Source organism: Salmo salar, chromosome ssa08, assembly GCF_905237065.1.
Source record: "Salmo salar chromosome ssa08, Ssal_v3.1, whole genome shotgun sequence".
In the NCBI taxonomy this organism is placed as follows: Eukaryota; Metazoa; Chordata; class Actinopteri; order Salmoniformes; family Salmonidae; genus Salmo; species Salmo salar.
Window position 1 is genome coordinate 17,785,942 of NC_059449.1, and position 22,920 is coordinate 17,808,861.

General features: G+C 44.1%; 1 protein-coding gene across 1 annotated transcript; it reads right to left on the minus strand.

Moving 5' to 3' along the window:
• Positions 1-864: 864 nt before the first annotated feature.
• Positions 865-22,484, minus strand: LOC106610325 (calcium-binding and coiled-coil domain-containing protein 2). Its single transcript, XM_014209612.2, has 12 exons — positions 21,998-22,484; positions 20,386-20,511; positions 11,446-11,561; positions 11,221-11,287; positions 10,959-11,114; positions 8,308-8,403; positions 8,017-8,194; positions 7,844-7,872; positions 4,790-4,948; positions 4,557-4,701; positions 4,386-4,414; positions 865-1,839 (listed from the first exon to the last, which is right to left on the minus strand). Exons 2-12 carry the CDS (start codon positions 20,467-20,469, stop codon positions 1,675-1,677), a joined length of 1,224 nt encoding a protein of 407 aa, XP_014065087.1. The 5' UTR covers positions 20,470-20,511; positions 21,998-22,484; the 3' UTR covers positions 865-1,674.
• Positions 22,485-22,920: the final 436 nt, after the last annotated feature.

Consider the following 22,920-nt stretch of genomic DNA (forward strand, 5'->3'; position numbering starts at 1 on the left):
CATCACTATGCATGAATCATCTACACCTGTCTGAAAAAGTGCGCACAGCCAGAATGTGGACAAGATTAGGACAAAGGACTCATCTTAGAACCAGGTATAAACGGGGCTCATGACACTGGTTGAAGAGAACAGGAAGGACAGACAGTGTAACCAATGTACAATATCATTTTCAACAAACGCAAACAAACATCTTAGTGGTCCACATATATTATGGTTATAACTCATGATATCCCCCGCCCCCCCATGCATACCTACTAATGTTGTAGTCTTGAGTTCTTATATATTAATTACATAAATGCTACATTCACTTAGTTCTTATTCAATGATATAATGGCAAACAAACATATGTCACGTGGCTGCATGCCAAATAGCACCCTATTCCCTTTATAGTGCACTACTTTTGACCAGGGCCAAAAAGCACCCTCTAGCGAAGTGGAGCGTTTCTTTACAGTTAAATTAGGGTTGCAAAATTCCGCTAACAAACATTTTTGTCAAGTAATTTAGCCTAATTAATGACTGATCAGGCTACATGCATTGGATTCCCAAGCATCTGCAGAGCCACAGTATTGGCTGCTGTCAGCCCTCCTCTCTGGTTGTGACTAGAAGGAGTACAGCTACGACCGGATGTTACTTTTCGTTACAGGTTAGGAGAGCAATGTAACTAACCCTAACCCTTTCCCTAACCTTAACCTCAGTCTCCTAACCTTCTACGTTGATTCTCCTAACCTGCTGCGTAAGTTTTCCTAACCTGCTACGAAAAAGACACTTCTGACTAGGTGGAGTACACAGCTGTATTCCACATAGTCAGAACCCTTCTCTCTGGTCGTCACTCGTTACCACAGTTACAAAGTCATAATTATGGCTAAACAATGTGTGCCTGTTGGGAATGTCCTGAATTGTAGTGGCTGTGTATTATAACTTGAAGGGTAGATAAACATGATATTGCTTCCCATCAGTGATTGTGGAGATAAAAACTAGGTTACAAATGTTATGTTCTGTGGCAGTTGTCATTCATGGATTTTTTGTTGTTGTATTATTCATTATATTCAACAACCTATTTAAATAGCATATTCATTCTTTGAATATTGTAGTTCATGATACAAAACAATGTTTATTTTCATGTCAAGACAACTGTGAATATAATAATATTTTTTTTACTTCCCACATTAATCCCATTTCAACTGTTGCATTATCAGAGGGCATCATTTGACCGTTAATCATTTGGGCATGAATCATTTGGGCATGAATTATTTGGGCATGAATCATTTGACTCTAATATGCAACACATAGTAAATATATTAGCAGCAGGTTTAAGGGGAGAGAGTCAGTGTAGTGCAATATGCCAAAGTAAACGTAGTTTATAACAATAGAGAAACCATTAAATAGCAAAGCAAAACATTCCTATTGACCAGCAATGGAGGCAAATCTCTACTCAAAGACTGAAATTAAGAATGGACAGTCTTAGACAAGAGGACATTTATGAACAGGGGGATATAAATGTTTGTTTTAGAATGTTCTAGATGGGTTGTTAGGAACATCATCCGTAGAGTATCAGATTTAGTCTTCTCTCAGCAACTCTGTATGATGGGTTGTTAGGAACATCATCCGAAGAGTATCAGATTTAGTCTACTCTCAGCAACTCTCTGTATGATGGGTTGTGAGGATTTGGCATCTCTACACCTCATGGCTGAAGACGTGGTCTTCAAATATAGTCTGCTCCACTCCGTCACAGATGAGGGTGCAGAAGGGGCACAGTCTGTGGCTGTCCTCGTGCAGCTCCAGCTCATCCTGGGTGATGCCAGGGAACCACTCATGGCAGTGACGACACTGCAAGGACAACTATGGGACAGGTACATGTCTTAGGTGGTAATACCAGATAGATGGATAGAGTTAACTACAGTGGGGGGGAAAAGTATTTCATCCCCTGCTGATTTTGTACATTTGCCCACTGATAAAGAAAGGATCAGTCTATAATTGTAATGGTAGTGTCATAGTCCGTGTATGTAGGTGGCAGGGAAGTCAGGCGCAGGAGAAAACAGAGTGGTTAAAAAATGGAATATTTATTTCCAAAACCAACATAGAAAAAGAATCCGGGTAAAACAATAACCCGTTGCACACCGATACAGAAACAACACGTACATAACAAACAAACAATCACCCACAGAGAAATTAGGGGAAGCAGAGGGTTAAATACACAACATATAATTACTGGGATATGAAACAGGTGTGTAAAGAGACCAGACAAAACCAATGGAAAATGAAAAACTGATCAATGGTGGCTAGAAGGCCGGTGACGTCGATCGCCGAACACCACCCGAACAAGGAGGGGCATCAACTTCAGTAGAAGTCATGACAGGTAGGTTTATTTGAACAGTGAGAGACAGAATAACAACAAAAATATCCAGAAAAACGCATGTCAAAAATGTTAAATTGATTTGCATTTTAATGAGGGAAATAAGTATTTGACCCCATCTCAATCAGAAAGATTACTGGCTCCTAGGTGTCTTTTATACAGGTAACGAGCTGAGATTAGGAGCACACTCTTAAAGGGAGTGCTCCTAACCGCAGCTTGTTACCTGTAAAAAAGACACCTGTCCACAGAAGCAATCAATCAATCAGATTCCAAACTCTCCACCATGGCCAAGACCAAAGAGCTCTCCAAGGATGCCAGGGACAAGATTGTAGACCTACACAATGCTGGAATGGGCTACAAGACCATCGCCAAGCAGCTTGGTGAGAAGGTGACAACATTTGGTGCGATTATTCGCAAATGGAAGAAACACAAAAGAACTGTCAATATCCCTCGGGCCTGGGGCTCCATGCAAGATCTCACCTCGTGGGGTTGCAATGATCATGAGAATGGTGAGGAATCAGCCCAGAACTACACGGGAGGATCTTGTCAATGATCTCAAGGCAGCTGGGACCATCGTCACCAAGAAAACAATTGGTAACACACTACGCCGTGAAGGACTGAAATCCTGCAGCGCCCGCAAGGTCCCCCTGCTCAAGAATACATATACATGCCCGTCTGAAGTTTGCCAATGAACATCTGAATGATTCAGAGGACAACTGGTGAAAGTGTTGTGGTCAGATGAGACCAAAATGGAGCTCTTTGGCATCAACTCAACTCGCCGTGTTTGGAGGATGAGGAATGCTGCCTATGACCCCAAGAACACCATCTCCACCGTCAAACATGGAGGTGGAAACATTATGCTTTGGGGGTGTTTTTCTGCTAAGGGGACAGGACAACTTCACCGCATCAAAGGGACGATGGACGGGGCCATGTACCGTCAAATCTTGGGTGAGAACCTCCTTCCCTCAGCCAGGGCATTGAAAATAGGTCGTGGATGGGTATTCCAGCATGACAATGACCCAAAACACACGGCCAAGGCAACAAAGGAGTGGCTCAAGAAGAAGCACATTAAGGTCCTGGAATGGCCTAGCCAGTCTCCAGACCTTAATCCCATAGAAAATCTGTGGAGGGAGCTGAAGGTTCGAGTTGCCAAACGTCAGCCTCGAAACCTTAATGACTTGGGGAAGATCTGCAAAGAGGAGTGGGATAAAATCCCTCCTGAGACGTGAGCAAACCTGGTGGCCAACTACAAGAAACGTCTGACCTCTGTGAGTACTAAGTCATGTTTTGCAGAGGGGTCAAATACTTATTTCTCTCATTAAAATGCAAATCATTTTATAACAATTTTGACATGCGTTATTCTGGATTTTTGTTGTTGTTATTCTGTCTCTCACTGTTCAAATAAACCTACCATTAAAATTATAGACTGATCATTTCTTTGTAAGTGGGCAAATGTACAAAATCAGCAGGGGATCAAATACTTTCCCCCCCCACTGTATAGTGTAGTACAGAAATGATGGTGCATAAAGCATTATGAAACCAACCCTTTGATCCCAAATCAGTAGTGTATCTTGTTGTAAACGTATAAACTGTATTTATACCATGTATACCAGGGGTGTCAGACTCATTCCACAGAGGTCCTAGTGTCAGCGGCTTTTGGTTTTTCCTTTCAGTGAAGACCTAGACACCCAGGTGAGGGGAGTTCCTTACCAATCAGTGACCTTAATTCATCAATCAAGTAAAATGGAGGAGTGAAAACCCACAGACACTCTGCCCTCTGTGGAATGAGTTTGACAGGTGATGTATTCCATGGATGTCAAACTCCAGTCCTCGAGAGCCGAGTAGCAGTGGGATTTCACTCCTCCCTTGTACTTGATTGATCAATTAAGGTCACAAATTAGTAACACACCTGGTTGTCTAGGTCTTAAATTGGTCAGTAATTTAACGTAAATAACAAAACCAGGAGACACACGGTCCTCCAGGAAGTGAGTGCGACACCCCTGATTTATACCATAGGAATGACTCTACATACCTCTTCCTTCTCGGAGTTTGGAGCAGTTTCTGCAGACAGAATCATATGTCAGTCATAATTGAACATGTTTTGTTATTTTTCAAGAAGGCGTGTCCGTGAGGCACGTGGCGTTCATTTCTCATTCAGGAATATTTAGGTGAGGCTTTCCAACAGCTGGAGAATTGGGATTACCTGAGGTCTCATAGTGGTTCCCAGAGGGGAGACAGGCAGATAGTACATCTAGCTGCTGCTCCTCAGTGGGGGTGGGGTCAGTTGGAGAGCCATAAGGGCTGGGATGCTCCATGGACACTGAAGCAGCCTGGAGGTCAGTGAACTCCTGGGAATATAATCAGCAGAGAATCAGCTTTAGTCTACTCTCAGCAACTCTCTGAATTAATGGTTGTGAGGATGTGGCATCTCTCCACCTCATGGCTGAAGACGTGGTCTTCAAATATAGTCTGCTCCACTCCGTCACAGATGAGGTTGCAGTAGGGGCACAGTCTGTGGCTGTCCTCGTGCAGCTCCAGCTCATCCTGGGTGATGCCAGGGAACCACTCATGGCAGTGACGACACTGCAAGGACAACTATGGGACAGGTACAGGTCTTAAGTGGTAATAACAGCAAAGTCATCATTGGCCTCATGGTAAGATCCCTGAGCAGTTTCCTTCCTCTCCAGCAACTGAGAAAGGATGCCTGTAACTTTCTAGTGACTGGATGCATCCAAAGTGTAATTAATAACTTCACCATGCACAAAGGGATATTCAATGTCTACTTTTTTTTACCCATCTACCAGCAGGTGCCCTTCTTTGCGAGGCATTTTGAAATTCACTGCTTGACTGAGGGACCTTACAGATACTTGTATGTGTTTATTTTTTATTTTTATTTAACCTTTATTTAACCAGGTAGGCTAGTTGACAACAAGTTCTCATTTGCAACTGCGACCTGGCCAAGATAAAGCATAGCAATTCGACACATACAACAACACAGAGTTACACATGGAATAAACAAAACATACAGTCAATAATACAGTAGAACAAAAGAAAACAAAAAGTCTATATACAGTGAGTGCAAATGAGGTAAGTTAAGGCAATAAATAGGCCATGGTGGCGGAGTAATTACAATATAGCAATTAAACACTGGAATGGTAGATGTGCAGAAGATGAATGTGCAAGTAGAGATACTAGGGTGCAACGGAGCAAGATAAATAAATAAATAAATACAGTATGGGGATGAGGTAGGTAGATAGATGGGCTGATTACAGATGGGCTATGTACAGGTGCAGTGATCTGTGAGCTGCTCTGACAGCTGGTGCTTAAAGCTAGTGAGGGAGATATGAGTCTCCAGCTTCAGAGATTTTTGCAGTTCGTTCCAGTCATTGGCAGCTGAGAACTGGAAGGAAAGACGACCAAAGGAGGAATTGGCTTTGGGGGTGACCAGTGAGATATACCTGCTGGAGCGCATGCTACGAGTGGGTGCTGCTATGGTGACCAGTGAGCTAAGATAAGGCGGGGCTTTACCTAGCAGAGACTTGTAGATAACCTGTAGCCAGTGGGTTTGGCGACGAGTATGAAGCGAGGGCCAACCAACGAGAGCGTACAGGTCGCAATGGTGGGTAGTGTATGGGGCTTTGGTGACAAAACGGATGGCACTGTGATAGACTGCATCAAGTTTGTTGAGTAGAGTGTTGGAGGCTATTTTATAAATGACATCACCGAAGTCGAGGATCGGTAGGATGGTCAGTTTTACGAGGGTATGTTTGGCAGCATGAGTGAAGGATGCTTTGTTGCGATATAGGAAGCCGATTCTAGATTTAATTTTGGATTGGAGATGCTTAATGTGAGTCTGGAAGGAGAGTTTACAGTCTAACCAGACACCCAGGTATTTGTAGTTGTCCACGTATTCTAAGTCAGAGCCGTCCAGAGTAGTGATGCTGGACGGGCGAGGAGGTACGGGCAGTGATCGATTAAATAGCATGCATTTAGCTTTACTTGCATTTAAGAGCAGTTGGAGGCCACGGAAGGAGAGTTGTATGGCATTGAAGCTCGTCTGGAGGTTAGTTAACACAGTGTCCAAAGAGGGGCCAGAAGTATACAGAATGGTGTCGTCTGCGTAGAGGTGGATCAGAGAATCACCAGCAGCAAGAGCAACATCATTGATGTATACAGAGAAGAGAGTCGGCCCGAGAATTGAACCTTGTGGCACACCCATAGAGACTGCCAGAGGTCCGGACAACAGGCCCTCCGATTTGACACACTGAACTCTATCAGAGAAGTAGTTGGTAAGCCAGACGAGGCAATCATTTGAGAAACCAAGGCTGTCGAGTCTGCCAATAAGAATGTGGTGATTGACAGAGTCGAAAGCCTTGGCCAGGTCGATGAATACGGCTGCACAGTAATGTCTCTTATCGATGGCGGTTATGATGTCGTTTAGGACCTTGAGCGTGGCTGAGGTGCACCCATGACCAGCTCTGAAACCAGATTGCATAGTGGAGAAGGTACGGTGGGATTCGAAATGGTCGGTAATCTGTTTGTTAACTTGGCTTTTGAAGACCTTAGAAAGACACGGTAGGATAGATATAGGTCTGTAGCAGTTTGGGTCTAGAGTGTCACCCCCTTTGAAGAGGGGATGACCGCGGCAGCTTTCCAATCTTTGGGAATCTCAGACTATACGAAAGAGAGGTTTAACAGGCTAGTAATAGGGGTTGCAACAATTTCGGCAGATCATTTTAGAAAGAGAGGTTCCAGATTGTCTAGCCCGGCTGATTTGTATGGGTCCAGATTTTGCAGCTCTTTCAGAACATCAGCTATCTGGATTTGTGTGGGGTACAGAGATGAGGTAGTCATTCAAAAATCATGTTAAACTCTATTATTGCACGCAGAGTGAGTCCATGCAACTTATTACGTGACTTGTAAAGAACATTTTTACTCCTGAACTTATTTAGGCTTGCCATAAAAAGGTGTTGAATACTTATTGACTCAAAACATTTCAGCTTTTCATTTTTAACTAATTTGTTAAAATGTAAAAAAACACAATTCTACTTTGACATTGTGGGGTATTGTGTATAGGCCAGCCTAAATGTAGGCTGTAACAAAACAAAATGTGGAAAAAGTAAAGGAGTGTGACGCGCCATGATTTTTATGATCCCAAAAAAAGAACACAAATACACATAAAATACTTTAAAAGAAGGAAATCAGGAAACCAGGAAATCAGCTCAAAGTGATTTTAATTTAGGAAATCTGGTCCCAAGTATTCCCACGTATAAATAGATACATATATGTGATTGTATCCCCATGTAATCAAGGTTTGAAATGATTATGTTTTTGTCAAATACTATATCTGTTTGAGATTCTTTAGGTCAATTTGAAGTGTACAAATTATTTATAACTATGTTCTGGCTTCCTGACCATCCGCTCAAAGAAAAATTGGGCTGAATGTAATTCGGGACCCCAGATTTATATCATAGGAATGACTCTACATACCTCTTCCTCCTCAGAGTTTGGAGCAGTGTCTGCAAACGGAATCATATGTCAGCCATAATTGAACACGTTTTGTTATTTTTACAGAAGGAATGTTCATGAGGCACCAGTGGCGTTCATTTCTCATTCAGGAATATTTAGGTGAGGCTTTCCAACAGCTGGAGAATTGGGATTACCTTGGGTCTCATAGTGGTTCCCAGAGGGGAGACAGGCAGACAGTACATCTAGCTGCTGCTCCTCAGTGGGGGTGGGGTCAGTTGGAGAGCCATAAGGGCTGGGATGCTCCATGGACACTGAAGCAGCCTGGAGGTCAGTGAACTCCTTGCGAAGTCTCTCAATATCTCTTCTGAGGTCCTGAAAGAATACAGTGAAACCTCCATGATAAGAAAACGTACCTAACTCTACTCTAAAAAAAAATGTACTAAAAATTATGACTAGTAAATAGTAGCAAAATTCATAGCAATCACCTGATTTTCTCTGGACAACTCCTCATTTTCTACTTTAGCCATCTCTGCTATGTTTTCTTTCTCCTCAATGATTCTGCGTAATTCTAAAAGTTGCATCTGGGAGGAGAGAACAGGCAACTTGTGATCAGCCAAGAGAATAAGCTTAGTGTGTTCTTTATTCATTTACAGGAGGACTAACTTCACAGAACAAACATATTGGTAAACAAAAATGATATCCCTTTTGGTGGATCGGAAAATTCAATAGTGTCTAAGATATCCTTAAAACTCCTCTAGTTTAGGCCTCCTGAGTGGCACAGTGGTCTAAGGCACTCTATCGCAGTGCTAGAGGTGTTACTACAGACCCAGGTTCATTCCCGGGCTGTGCCACAACCAGGGTTGGGTAGGTTACTTTCTAAATGTAATCTGTTAGTAACCTGTCCAAAATTGTAATCAGTAACTTAACTTTTGGATTACCCAAACTCAGTAACATAATCTGATTACATTCCGTTAGTTTTAGATTACTTTCCCTTCAAGAGGCATTAGAAGAAGACAAATGTATGTTACCAATTGAACAACATCTATTGCAGGATAAATCAATGTTAAAGTTTACATAGGTGGCCATATATGGATGTTACATTTTACTTTATTGGTTGGTTATGTAGGCTTCTTCTAACCCATCACTTTCTACTACATATAATAATATGATTAAATTATATCTTTACATTAAAAACCAAAGTCTATCAGAATTCCAGTCATTCCGATAAATGTTATACCCTTTGATAGCTTGATAATATGCAGCTGTTTGAAAGGCAAATCCACAGATGAAACAATAACAAAACCGACACCCCGCCTCTGTTTTGGTAAAAAGCTGAGGGATGGGCCTGGAGAAATGTAACCACTCTCGGATTAATAGACAGAGCTACGTATGCAAGGACTGACCATCCATGATAGATTATTTTATATTTTAACCATGTTATGAGGCTATACAGTGTTTGTTTACATTTACAATGTTTACAAACATTGGAATAAAACAAGCTTATATTTTAGGTTCTCATGGAGTGTGACAATTGAACTAAGCTCATGAGGCATTTATAAGTTATATTCTTTGAGCATGTGTCCATTAGGCCTATGGATTTCTTTTTTTCATCAGCATGAATTAGATTGAGCAATAAAAGCCCCACTTTTATTCCGTAGGCTTAGATCCACCCTATGCAGCTGCTGCAAGAGCACATTTTTCACTGGCTGTCCAGTGAACGATAGGCAGCTTACACTTCTTGAATTCAACCATTATTGGGTTCAAATACACATTTAAATTTGGGAACAGCCATCCACAACAACCACAATCAGTAAGGTGCAAATTGCTAAATGAGAAATCAGCAGTGTGATTCACATCAATGCGCTATGTAGATATCAATAATAAGTGATATCTGTATCGCAGTAGACTACACCACTGCTGTCATCCTTACCTCCAAGCGTTTATTCAAGAAGGATAATCTTTGGATGCCGACAGCAGTGGCACCATTGGAAGACACAGCTTGGACTGTAGCCTACAAAAGTCTATTCCTGCTCTTTTCCTGAGATCCATCAAACACCTTTGGCGTGCCATCATAGTGGTCTCTGACTTGTGGTCAGACGAACTGAGGTGGAACAAACTTAAACTTGTGCCTTTTTTGTCATTGAGAAAACAGATTTTTCTTCGCAAACATCCTTTCTGAATCTAAAAGTAATCCTCGAAGTATTCCTCAAATGTACCTGTAATCTGATTACAATATTTTTGCTGGTAATGTAAAGGATTGCAGTTACCGGTTTTTGTAATCCTCTACATGTAACAGATTACATGTAATCTGTTACTCCCCAACCCTGGCCACAACCGGCCGAGGCCGGGATTCCCATAGGATGGCGCACAATTAGCCCAGCGTCGTCCGGGTTACGGGAGGGTTTGGTCGGGGGGGGGCTTTACTTGGCTCATCACGCTCTAGCGACTTTTATTTTTATTCCACCTTTATTTAACCAGGTAGGCTAGTTGAGAACAAGTTCTCATTTACAACTGCGACCTGGCCAAGATAAAGCAAAGCAGTTCGACACATACAACAACACAGAGTTACACATGGAATAAACAAACATACAGTAAATAACACAATAGAAAAAAAGAAAGTCTATACACAGTGTGTGCAAATGGCGTGAGGAGGTAAGGCAATAAATAGGCCATAGTAGCGAAATAATTACAATTTAGCAAATTAACACTGGAGTGATAGATGTGCAGATGATGATGTGCAAGTAGAAATACCGGTGTGCAAAAGAGCAGAAAAGTAAATAAAAACAATAAGGGGATGAGGTAGGTAGATTGGATGGGCTATTTACAGATGGGCTATGTACAACTGCAGTGGTTGGTTAGCTGCTCAGATAGCTGATGTTTAAAGTTAGTGAGGGAAATATAAGTGCCGGGCCTGACCCCAGTCGCCAGTTGAACAGTGTTTCCTCCGACACATTGGGCTTCCGGGTTAAGCTGGTGGTTGTTAATGAGCGAGGTTAGGCGGGTCATGTTTCAGAGGACGCATGACTCCACCTTCACCTCTCCCGAGCCCATTGGGGAGTTGCAGCGATGAGACAAGATCAAAATTGGGGAGAAAAGGGGGAGTAAAATACAACTTTTTTTATTTTTATGAATGCACCTCTAGTTTGCTGCTCTTCTGCCTGGTCTGAGCAGACGTCATGGAAGTGCTCTCCATGCGCTCATAGACCTCCTCCAGTTCCCTCTCGGCTTTCTCTGCACGTCTGCGGGTATTGTCGGAAGCCTGTTGCTCCTGGTGCAACTGTGTCCGAGCCTCCTGCAGATTCCATGACGTTGAAAGGAATTGGCCAATAAGTATTTTAAAGAGCATATGTGTGTTAAAAGCATTCATTATCATTGATTACTCTGCTGAGTGTGCTGACCTGTAGAAGCTGAATGTAATCCTTCAGTCTGCGGGTCTCCTGCTCAGATTTGAGCCTTGGGGTCATCCTGTTTACACAGACACGGGGGCATGAGGAACCACATTGGTACACAAGTGTCATAAAAATCCAAGACAGGATGATATCATGATATGACTGGAAAGGTGATGGACTAGAAAGCTTTGTTCCCATGCATTTAATGGATTGCTTCAGACAAGAATGACTCACTGTGCAATCTCCACACTTTGGACTTCAACTTTTCCTTTCAACTCCTCTTGCTCCTTCTTCAGCTGTTGGATCTTGATCAACGCTCGTTCATATTTCTCAGGAATAGTGGTCAGAGACTGCAGTGATTTGTCGCAAGAAATAGCAAGTTAGATACACGACAAGGATAAAGAGAAAGTGGAATAAAGAGTAGAAGATATATTGGAAAAGATGTATGGTGTACAGTACATATAGCTGTCACATGTTTTGACACTATATTCATCAAATATTTTTCATGAATAGATGTCAGAGACTGCAGCCATTCATGGAACGAAACAGTTAGAAATAAGACAAGGAGAGAGAGACCATTGAAAAGCATTGATGGTATTCAGCTGTATAGTGTAGAGCCTACAGCTGTCAGATTGTATTTTATTTTTTACTACTAATGATAAATAGTTGTAGTAGTACTGGTAGTGCATATACACTGCTCAAAACAATGAAGTGAACACTAAAATAACACATCCTAGATCTGAATGAAATAATCTTATTAAATACTTTTTTCTTTACATAGTTGAATGTGCTGACAACAAAATCACACAAAAATAATCAATGGAAATCCAATTTATCAATCCATGGAGGTCTGGATTTGGAGTCACACTCAAAATTAAAGTGGAAAACCACACTACAGGCTGATCCAACTTTGATGTAATGTCCTTAAAACAAGTCAAAATGAGGCTCAGTAGTGTGTGTGGCCTCCACGTGCCTGTATGACCTCCCTACAACGCCTGGGCATGCTCCTGATGAGGTGGCGGATGGTCTCCTGAGGGATCTCCTCCCAGACCTGGACCAAAGCATCCGCCAACTCCTGGACAGTCTGTGGTGCAACGTGGCGTTGGTGGATGGAGCGAGACATGATGTCCCAGATGTGCTCAATTGGATTCAGGTCTGGGGAACGGGCGGGCCAGTCCATAGCATCAATGCCTTCCTCTTGCAGGAACTGCTGACACACTCCAGCCACATGAGGTCTAGCATTGTCTTGCATTAGGAGGAACCCAGGGCCAACCGCACCAGCATATGGTCTCACAAGGGGTCTGAGGATCTCATCTCGGTACCTAATGGCAGTCAGGCTACCTCTGGCGAGCACATGGAGGGCTGTGCGGCCCCCCAAAGAAATGCCACCCCACACCATGACTGACCCACCGCCAAACCGGTCATGCTGGAGGATGTTGCAGGCAGCAGAACGTTCTCCACGGCGTCTCCAGACTCTGTCACGTCTGTCACATGTGCTCAGTGTGAACCTGCTTTCATCTGTGAAGAGCACAGGGCGCCAGTGGCGAATTTGCCAATCTTGGTGTTCTCTGGCAAATGCCAAACGTCCTGCACGGTGTTGGGCTGTAAGCACAACCCCCACCTGTGGACGTCGGGCCCTCATACCACCCTCATGGGGTCTGTTTCTGACCGTTTGAGCAGACACATGCACATTTGTAGCCTGCTGGAGGTCATTTTGCAGGGCTCTGGCAGTGCTCCTCCTTGCACAAAGGCGGAGGTAGCGGTCCTGCTGCTGGGTTGTTGCCCTCCTACGGCCTCCTCCACGTCTCCTGATGTACTGGCCTGTCTTGGTAGCGCCTCCATGCTCTGGACACTACGCTGACAGACACAGCAAACCTTCTTGCCACAGCTCGCATTGGTGTGCCATCCTGGATGAGCTGCACTACCTGAGCCACTTGTGTGGGTTGTAGACTCCGTCTCATACTACCACTAGAGTGAAAGCACCGCCAGCATTCAAAAGTGACCAAAACATCAGCCAGGAAGCATAGGAACTGTGAAGTGGTCTGTGGTCACCACCTGCAGAACCACTCCTTTATTGGGGGTGTCTTGCTAATTGCCTATAATTTCCACCTGTTGTCTATTCCATTTGCACAACAGCATGTGGAATTTATCGTCAATCAGTGTTGCTTCCCAAGTGGAAAGTTTGATTTCACAGAAGTGTGATTGACTTGGAGTTACATTGTGTTGTTTAAGTGTTCCCTTTAATTTTTTGAGCAGTGTATATAAAACATACATTCTCATTTCCATTCTGACACATGACTAGGGTCTAGAAAGGCAGCCTGGTCTCATAGACTAGAGGTAACATAGTTTATGTGAATCCGGGACACTCAAATTAGTATGATATATTACGACAAGACAGATGGTTACTTAAGGCCAAAAATTAAAGCAGGGTTGTTGGTCGTGGTGGGAGTATAATGTGAACGTCTAGCAATGTCTAGCAACCCAGAGGTTGTGAGTTCAAATCTCATCACAGATTTTATTGATTTTTTTCATTTCACCTTTATTTAACCAGGTAGGCAAGTTGAGAAGAAGTTCTCATTTACAATTGCGACCTGGCCAAGATAAAGCAAGCTGTTTGACACATACAACAACACAGAGTTACACATGGAGTAAAACAAACATACAGTCAATAATATAGTAGAAAAATAAGTCTATATACAAAGTGAGCAAATGAGGTGCGATAAGGGAGGTAAAGGCAAAAAAGGCCATGGTGGCGAAGTAAATACAATATAGCAAGTAAAACACTCGAATGGTAGACTTTCAGTGGAAGAAAGTGCAAAGTAGAAATAAAAATAATGGGGTGCAAAGGAGCAAAATAAATAAATAAATAAAGTAGGGGAAGAGGTAGTTGTTTGGGCTAAATTATAGATGGGGTATGTACAGGTGCAGTAATCTGTGAGCTGCTCTGACAGCTGGTGCTTAAAGCTAGAGAGGGAGATAAGTGTTTCCAGTTTTCGAGATTTTTGTAGTTCGTTCCAGTCATTGGCAGCTGAGAACTGGAAGGAGAGGCGGCCGAAGGAGGAATTGGCTTTGGGGGTGACCAGAGAGATATACCTGCCGGAGCGCGTGCTACAGGTGGGTGCTGCTATGGTGACCAGCTAGCTGAGATAAGGGGGAACTTTACCTAGCAGGTCTTGTAGATGACCTGGAGCCAGTGGGTTTGGCGACGAGTATGAAGCGAGGGCCAGCCAACGAGAGGGTACAGGTCGCAGTGGTGGGTAGTATATGGGGCTTTGGTGACAAAACGGATGGCACTGTGATAGACTGCATCCAATTTATTGAGTAGGGTATTGGAGGCTATTTTGTAAATGACATTGCTGAAGTCAAGGATCGGTAGGATGGTCAGTTTTACGAGGGTATGTTTGGCAGCATGAGTGAAAGATGCTTTGTTGCGAAATAGGATGCCAATTCTAGATTTAATTTTGGATTGGAGATGTTTGATGTGAGTCTGGAAGGAGAGTTTACAGTCTAACCAGACACCTAGGTATTTGTAGTTGTCCACATATTCTAAGTCGGGCAGGTCCAGGCAGCGATCGGTTGAAGAGCATGCATTTAGTTTTACTTTAATTTAAGAGCAGTTGGAGGCCACAGAAGGAGAGTTGTATGGCATTGAAGCTCATCTGGAAGGTAGTTAACACAGTGTCCAAAGAAGGGCCAGAAGTATACAGAATGGTGTCGTCTGCGTAGAGGTGGATCAGAGACTCACCAGCAGCAAGAGCGACATCATTGATGTATACAGAGAAAAGAGTCGGCCCAAGATTTGAACCCTATGGCACCCCCATAGAGACTGCCAGAGGCCCAGACAACAGGCCCTCCGATTTGACACACTGAACTCTATCAGAGAAGTAGTTGGTGAACCAGGCGAGGCAATCATTTGAGAAACCAAGACTGTCTGCCGATGAGGATGTGGTGATTGACAGAGTCGAAAGCCTTGGCCAGGTCAATGAATACGGCTGCACAGTATTGTTTCTTATCGATGGCGGTTAAGATATCGTTTAGGACCTTGAGCGTGGCTGAGGTGCACCCATGACCAGCTCTGAAACCAGATTGCATAGCGGAGAAGTTGCGGTGGGATTGGAAATGGTCGGTAATCTGTTGACTTGGCTTTCGAAGACTTTAGAGAGGCAGGGTAGGATAGATATAGGTCTGTAGCAGTTTGGGTCTAGAGTGTCACCCCTTTTGAAGAGGGAGATGACCGCGGCAGCTTTCCAATCTTTGGGAATCTCAGATGACACGAGAGGTTGAACAAGCTAGTAATAGGGGTTGCAACAATTTCGGCAGATAATTTTAGAAAGAAAGGGTCCAGATTGTCTAGCCCGGCTGATTTGTAGGGGTCCAGATTTTGCAGCTCTTTCAGAACATCAGCTGACTGGATTTGGGAGAAGGAGAACTGGGGAAGGCTTGGGCGAGTTGCTGTGGGGGGTGCAGTGCTGTTGACCGGGGTAGGGGTAGCCAGGTGGAAAGCATGGCCAGCCGTAGAAAAATGCTTATTGAAATTCTCAATTATAGTGGATTTATCGGTGGTGACAGAGTTTCCTATCCTCAGTGCAGTGGGCAGCTGGGAGGAGGTGCTCTTGTTCTCCAAGGACTTTACAGTGTCCCAGAACTTTTTTGAGTTTGTGTTGCAGGAAGCAAATTTCTGCTTGAAAAAGCTAGCCTTGGCTTTTCGAACTGCCTGTGTATATTGGTTTCTAACCTCCCTGAAAAGTTGCATATCACGGGGGCTGTTCGATGATAATGCAGAACGCCACAGGATGTTTTTGTGTTGGTTAAGGGCAGTCAGGTCTGGAGAGAACCAAGGTGTCACGCCCTGACCTTAGAGAGACGTTTTATTTCCTCTAGTTTGGTTAGGTCAGGGTGTGATGTGGGGTGGGCAATCTAGTTTTGTATTTCTTTGTGTTTGGCCGAGTATGGTTCCTAATCAGAGGCAGCTGTCTATTGTTGTCTCTGATTGGGAATCATACTTAGGCAGCCCTTTTTCCCTCCTTCAGTTGTGGGATCTTGTTTTTGTACAGCTCAGTGAAAGCCTGCAGAACGTGACGTTCGTTTTCCTTTGTTATTTTGTTTAGTGTTCTGAGTATAAATAAAATTGAATCGTGAGAACTTACTACGCTGCACCTTGGTCTCCTCTCTACGACGATCGTCACAGAAGATCCCACCACCAAAGGACCAAGCAGCGTGGTCAGGAACAATGGACCTGGGAAGACATCCTGGACGGCAAGGGATCCTGGACGTGGGAGGAGATCCAGGCTGGATGGGATCGTCTCCCATGGGAACAGGTGGAGGCAGCAAGAGCAGAGCGGCGACGATATGAGGAACTAGCACGGCAACGACGGAAGCACAAGAGGCAACCAAGATTTTTCACAGACCGGTGCACTCTGTGCCAGCGCCTCGCATCTGCCGTGCTAGAGTGGGCATCCAGCCAGGACGGATTGTGCCGGCTCAGCACTCCTGGTCTCCAATACACCTCCTCAGACCAGGATATCCTGCGCCGGCTCTACACATTGTGTCGCCAGTACGCCTTCACAGCCCAGTTCGTCCTGTGCCATCGCCCCGCACTTGCTGGGCTAAACTGAGCATCCAGCAAGGACGGGTTTGTGCCAGCCCTACGCTCCAGACCTCCAGTGCACCTCCACGGCCCAGTATATCCTGCGCCAGTTCTATGCACTGTGTCGCCAGTGTGCCTGCACAGCCCAGTTCATCCTGTGCCAGCGCCCGGCACTTGCCGGGCTAAAGTAAGCATCCAGCCAGGGCGGGTTGTGCCAGCCCTAAGCTCCAGACCTCCAGTGTGCCTCCACGGCCCAGTATACCCTGTGCCTGCTATGCGCACCCGGTCTCCAGTGCGTCTCCGCAGTCCAGTGAGACCTGTTTCAGCTCCAAGTAAGAAGCCTCCAGTGATGATCCATGGCCCGGAGCCTCCAGTGATGATCCATGGCAAGAAGCCTCCAGTGATGAACCATGGTGCGGAACCTGTAGTGATGATCCATGGCACAGAGCCTCCAGCGACGTCCCCCAGTCCGGAGCCTCCAGCGACGGTCTGCAGTCCAGAGTCTTCAGCGACGGTCTGCAGTCCAGAGTCTCCAGCGGCGGTCTGCAGTCCAGAACCTCCAACGGGGGTTTCCAGTTCAGAGCCTCCAGCAATGATTCATGGTCCGGTTCCTCCGACGAAGATCCATGGTCCGGTTAAAGAAAAGTGGAGGGATCAGTGGACGGAGCGGGGGCTACGCCCGAAACCGGAGCCGCCACCAGGGATAGATGCCCACCCGGACCCTCCCCTATAGGTTCAGGTTTGCGGCCGGGAGACCGCACCTTTGGGAGGGGGGGGGGTGGTACTGTCACGCCCTGACCTTAGAGTAATTTGTAAGTCGCTCTGGATAAGAGCGTCTGCTAAATGACTTAAATGTAAATGTTAGAGAGACGTTTTATTTCCTCTAGTTTGGTTAGGTCAGGGTGTGATGTGGGGTGGGCAATCTAGTTTTTGTATTTCTTTGTGTTTGGCAGAGTATGGTTCCTAATCAGAGGCAGCTGTCTATCGTTGTCTCTGATTGGGAATCATACTTAGGCAGCCCCTTTTCCCTCCTTCAGTTGTGGGATCTTGTTTTTGTACAGCTCAGTGAAAGCCTGCAGAACGTGACGTTCATTTTCCTTTGTTGTTATTTTGTTTAGTGTTCTGAGTATAAATACAATTTAATCCTGAGCACTTACCACGCTGCACCTTGGTCTCCTCTCTACGACGATCGTCACACAAGGGCTATATCTGTTCCTGGTTCTAAATTTCTTGAATGGGGCATGCTTATTTAAGATGGTGAGGAAGGCATTTAAAAAAATAACCAGGCATCCTCTATTGAAGGGATGAGGTCAATATCCTTCCAGGATACCCAGGCCAGGTCGATTAGAAAGGCCTGCTCGCTGAAGTGTTTCAGGGAGCGTTTGACAGTGATGAGTTACGGATGCAGGCAATGAGGCAGTGATTGCTGAGATCTTGGTTGAAAACAGCAGAGGTGTATTTAGTGGGCAAGTTGGTTAGGATGATATCTATGAGGGTGTCCATGTTTACGGCTTTGGGGTGGTACCTGGTAGGTTCATTGATAATTTGTGTGAGATTGAGGGCATCAAGCTTAGATTGTAGGATGGCTGGGGTGTTAAGCATGTCCCAGTTTAGGTCACCTAGCAGCACGAGCTCTGAAGATAGATGGGGGGCAATCAGTTCTCATATGGTGTCCAGAGCACAGCTGGGGGGCAGAAGGTGGTCTATAGCAGGCGGCAACGGTGAGAGACTTGTTTTTAGAGAGGTGGATTTTTAAAAGTAGAAGTTCAAATTGTTTGGGTACAGACCTGGATAGTAGGACAGAACTCTGCAGGCTCTCTGCAGTAGATTGCAACACCGCCCCCTTTGGCCGTTCTACATTGTCTGAAAATGTTATATTTAGGGATGGAGATTTCAGAGTTTTTGGTGGTCTTCCTAAGCCAAGATTCAGACACGGCTAGGACATCCGGGTTGGCAGAGTGTGCTAAAGCAGTGAATAAAACAAACTTAGGGAGGAGGCTTCTAATGTTAACATGCATGAAACCAAGGCTATTACGGTTACAGAAGTCATCAAAAGAGAGCGCCTGGGGAATAGGAGTGGAGCTAGGCACCGCAGGGCCTGGATTCACCTCTACATCACCAGAGGAACAGAGGAGGATAAGGGTACGGCTAAAAGCTATGAGAATTGGTCGTCTAGGACGTCCGGAACAGAGAGTAAAAGGAGGAGGTTTCTGGGGGCGATAAAATAGCTTCAAGGTATAATGTACAGACAAATGTATGGTAGGATGTGAATACAGTGGAGGTAAACCTAGGCATTGAGTGACGATGAGAGAGATATTGTCTCTAGAAACATCATTGAAACCAGGTGATGTCATCGCATATGTGGGTGGTGGAACTGAGAGGTTGGATAAGGTATAATGAGCAGGGCTAGAGGCTCTACAGTGAAATAAGCCAATAAACACTAACCAGAACAGCAATGGACAAGGCATATTGACATTAAGGAGAGGCATGCTTAGGCAAGTAATCAAAAGGGTCCAGTGAGTAGTGAGGTCGGTTGCGGTCAAGGCGATTCAGACAGCTAGCCTGGCCATGGGTAGCAAGTTGGCAGAAGATGGTCTGTTATTAGCCACCTCATGCGTTTCCGTCGGTAGATTAGTGGGGTTCCGTGTGGTAGAGGGGACCAATCCAATTGGCAAAATAGTTATAGTTATAGTGGCCCAAGAAAATTGGCCGATAGACCTATTCAGATAGCAGCCGATAAGACAGCTAACGATTAGCTGGCCGCAGATGGGCGTTCAGGTTACGTCACGACAGAGGGGCCAGTTAGAGAACTCCCTCAGGCAGATAACATCGGTAGTCCAGTCATGAAGGCCCGATGGGGCTCCGCATCGGCAGTAAAACGGGTCCGGATAGGTGATTGTAGCCCAGGAGTGGCTGATGGAACTCCTCAGCTGGCTAGCTCCGGGATAATTGATGTTAGCTCCGGGACCGACATTAGCCAATAGTCTCGGATAGCAGCTAGCTAGCTGCAAGATCCAGGTGTAAATGTCCAGAGCTTGCGGTAGAAATCCGGGGATATGGTGAGAAAATAGGTCCGGTATGCTCTGATAACTTTAGCATTTTAGCTAATTAGAAATGTTTCAACTACTTACTACTTTTTAGTTACTTTTCAGCTAACCCTTCCCCTAACCTTAAACCTTTTAGCTAATCCTTCCCCTAACCTTAACCCTTTAATCTAACTCCTAAACTTAACTCTAACCTTAACCCCAACACCTAGCCGAGCTAACATTAGCCAGCTAGCTAACGTTAGCCACCTATCTATAATTTGTAAAATATCATGTTTTGCAAATTTGTAACATATTGTACATTTTGCAAATTCGTAACATATTGCACGTTTTGCAAATTCTGAACATTTAATACGAATTGTAATTCATAACATATCAAACGAAATGAGTGATGGACTTCCACAAATTAATACATACCATGCGAAATGTAACATATCATACTAAAAGGAGTGTTTATCGGATTAACCTACAGAATAATACAAAATGATCTGAGATCAGCTTGAGAAAGGAGCTGCTGTTGGAACAAACAACTTGAAAACAAACCTTGAGGCGATCAATCTCTTGCTGTTGCTCCTTCAGGACACTTCTCAGAGTCTCATGTTGCTCTTTCAGTTGCTCTATCTCCATGACCAGCTCTTCTTTCTCCCTCTCACTTTACTCTACCTGTTCCTAGATTCAGAAACGCATGTCATGTACATAACCTCTCCTATGGATCATTTTAGCTAATATGTTCTTGTGAGGAACATCATCAATCCAAACAGAGAGTGCTGCCTTTTAAAGACAAGTAGTTCACGCATGGTCTTCAAAACACAATCTTTGGATTTTAGATATTGTGGATTGTATTGTTCCTGCGTTGTGATACAAAAGGTATATCATCTAATCTTGAATACCCACGCCCAGCCTCTGGGGTTCGGTTTGATGGTTGCTGTCAGAGAGTAGCAGCAAATCACCCGCAGCATTTAGTGCGTATGAGTGGGGGATTACCTGGGAAACATGTGCCTGCACTTTCGGTGCTTTCCATTGAGCACTGAAATGGGAAATACAGCTAAATGAAAACAAGCAGGCCAAGATGCCCATGAAAAATGTAAGGGTTGAACTAAACAGCAGGTGCAGCTAGCTTAAACCTTCATTTATGTTGTCAACTGAACCCTTAGGCTATATCTCTTCTCTAGCAGCACACATTGTCCATGGGTCGGTTGTTTAGAAGGCAACCAATTTTATATTACATAAAAATGTAATTAGCCTATACAATCATGTTTATACATTCTGATGTACTATGATCTAGGTCAGGGATCATAAACTAGATTCAGCCGCGGGCCGATTTTTGGTCAGGGGGCCAGAACATGATTACAAATTATTTGTTTACTGAAAATTGACAACAAGTACTGATATAATATTTTACTAAAACATTATAATTTCAAACCTTGCCTACTTTTGTATACGATCACATATTGTAGCCTATATCTCTCTATTATGCGGGGAACTCTTTGGAACAGATTTACAAAATGTTGATTTTATGGTGTTTTTAGTGTTGTATGCCCAACACTACTGACTTTGTTATGTTCGCAAAGCCTAAGTTAGACTTTAATTTTAAATGTGTTGTGTAATTTATAGGTTTCCTACCGACCTGGCCCTCATATTTATCATAGGGCTAATTGTTTTCAGAAGACTTATGGACGTTTATAAGATTGTCAAACATACACTTCTAACTCAATACGTTACAGGTAGCCTAGTGGTTAGAGCGTTGGCCCAGTAACTGAAAGGATCCCCGAACTGACAAGGTAAAAATCTCGTTCTGCCCCTGAGCAAGGCAGTGTTCCCCGGGAGCCGAAGACTTGTATGTCGATTTAAGGCAGCCCCCCCGCATCTCTCTGATTCAGAGGGTTTGGGTTAAATGCGAAAGACACATTTCAGTTGAATGCATTCATTTGTACTGAATAGGTATCCCTCTTTCCCAATACCGTATTCGAAATTGTTTTACTATGTTTAGCCTACTCAAGCCATTAAGATATACTGCAGGTAACGTTACAAGGCCACAAATAAATAAAAATACGGAGAGAAAACGAATATGAAAGTAAATGCAATTCTGTCATTATTACGATCAAATATTGTATACTGTTTAGCTCAAATAAATGATTTAAATTGTTGACCTTACATGAAGTTTGGTCTGCCAGTTTCAACTCGGAGCGGTGTCGTACTCCCAACTCAAACGTCAGATCGGAATAGGCTAGGCTACTTGGTTTGTTCAAGACATCCCGGAATTCGGACCCAGGAAATCTCCGACTTCAGTGCGTTCAAAACAACTGGAACTATGAAAAAAAATTAACTCCAACTGGGAAAATAGTTTTGAACGGTCATCCAACTCGGAATTTGAAGTCGTAAACTCAAGCATCAACCGGTTTTGTCTATAAGGGATACAGCTTTTCTCAAAATTGACTTTTCATAGCAGGTTTGGAGAACCTAAGCAGCAGGTTAGTATAATTAACCTATCAGGTTATGATCATTAGGTTAAGGTTAGGAAAGGGTTAGGGTTGGCTAAATGCAACAACAAAACGTTTTAAGTCAAATTGACCAACTGTATCCCATCTAGTAATTACCGCATCATCCTAGAGCTCCGACTTCTCCGCTCTGAAGATCACTGATGTCACAGTCTGAGCTCGTTTTTTCAGAGATCCCAGGTGTCTTGAACAAACCATGCGAAAATCTCAATACATTCTCCTCATTCTCCTCAACCTCTCTCGTCTCCTTTTCAAAAACCATTGGATGAGGTCAGAGGGGAAGGACCTCTGACTTTGGTTTTGAGAAAGAGGCCGCGAGGAGTATACAATTGAGATTCTCTCCCAATGTCACAGGTATGGGACACTTTTCACCGAACTTCGATACAAATACATTTTCGTAGCAGGTTAGGACATTATTTTCGCTAACCTTAACCCCCGTATCCTAACCTGCTACTGTAAAGTCACTTCGGAATCGAAGTGCAGTGAAGAGTCTCTCCCTCACCGGTATTGGTGGTGTTCCTGCCCGAATAGATCCACAGACGTTGCATTGCATCAACCAATGGTCAAATTGCTAAATCAC

Coding starts and splice junctions, on each gene's coding strand:
- LOC106610325 (XM_014209612.2), bottom strand. CDS start 20,469: ATGGAGATAGAGCAACTGAAAGAGCAACATGAGACTCTGAGAAGTGTC. Junction 11,115..11,220: donor ATTACATTCAGCTTCTACAG/GTCAGCACACTC, acceptor TGGAATCTGCAG/GAGGCTCGGACACAGTTGCA. Junction 8,404..10,958: donor AGAAGAGCAGCAAACTAGAG/GTGCATTCATAA, acceptor CTCTCCTCCCAG/ATGCAACTTTTAGAATTACG.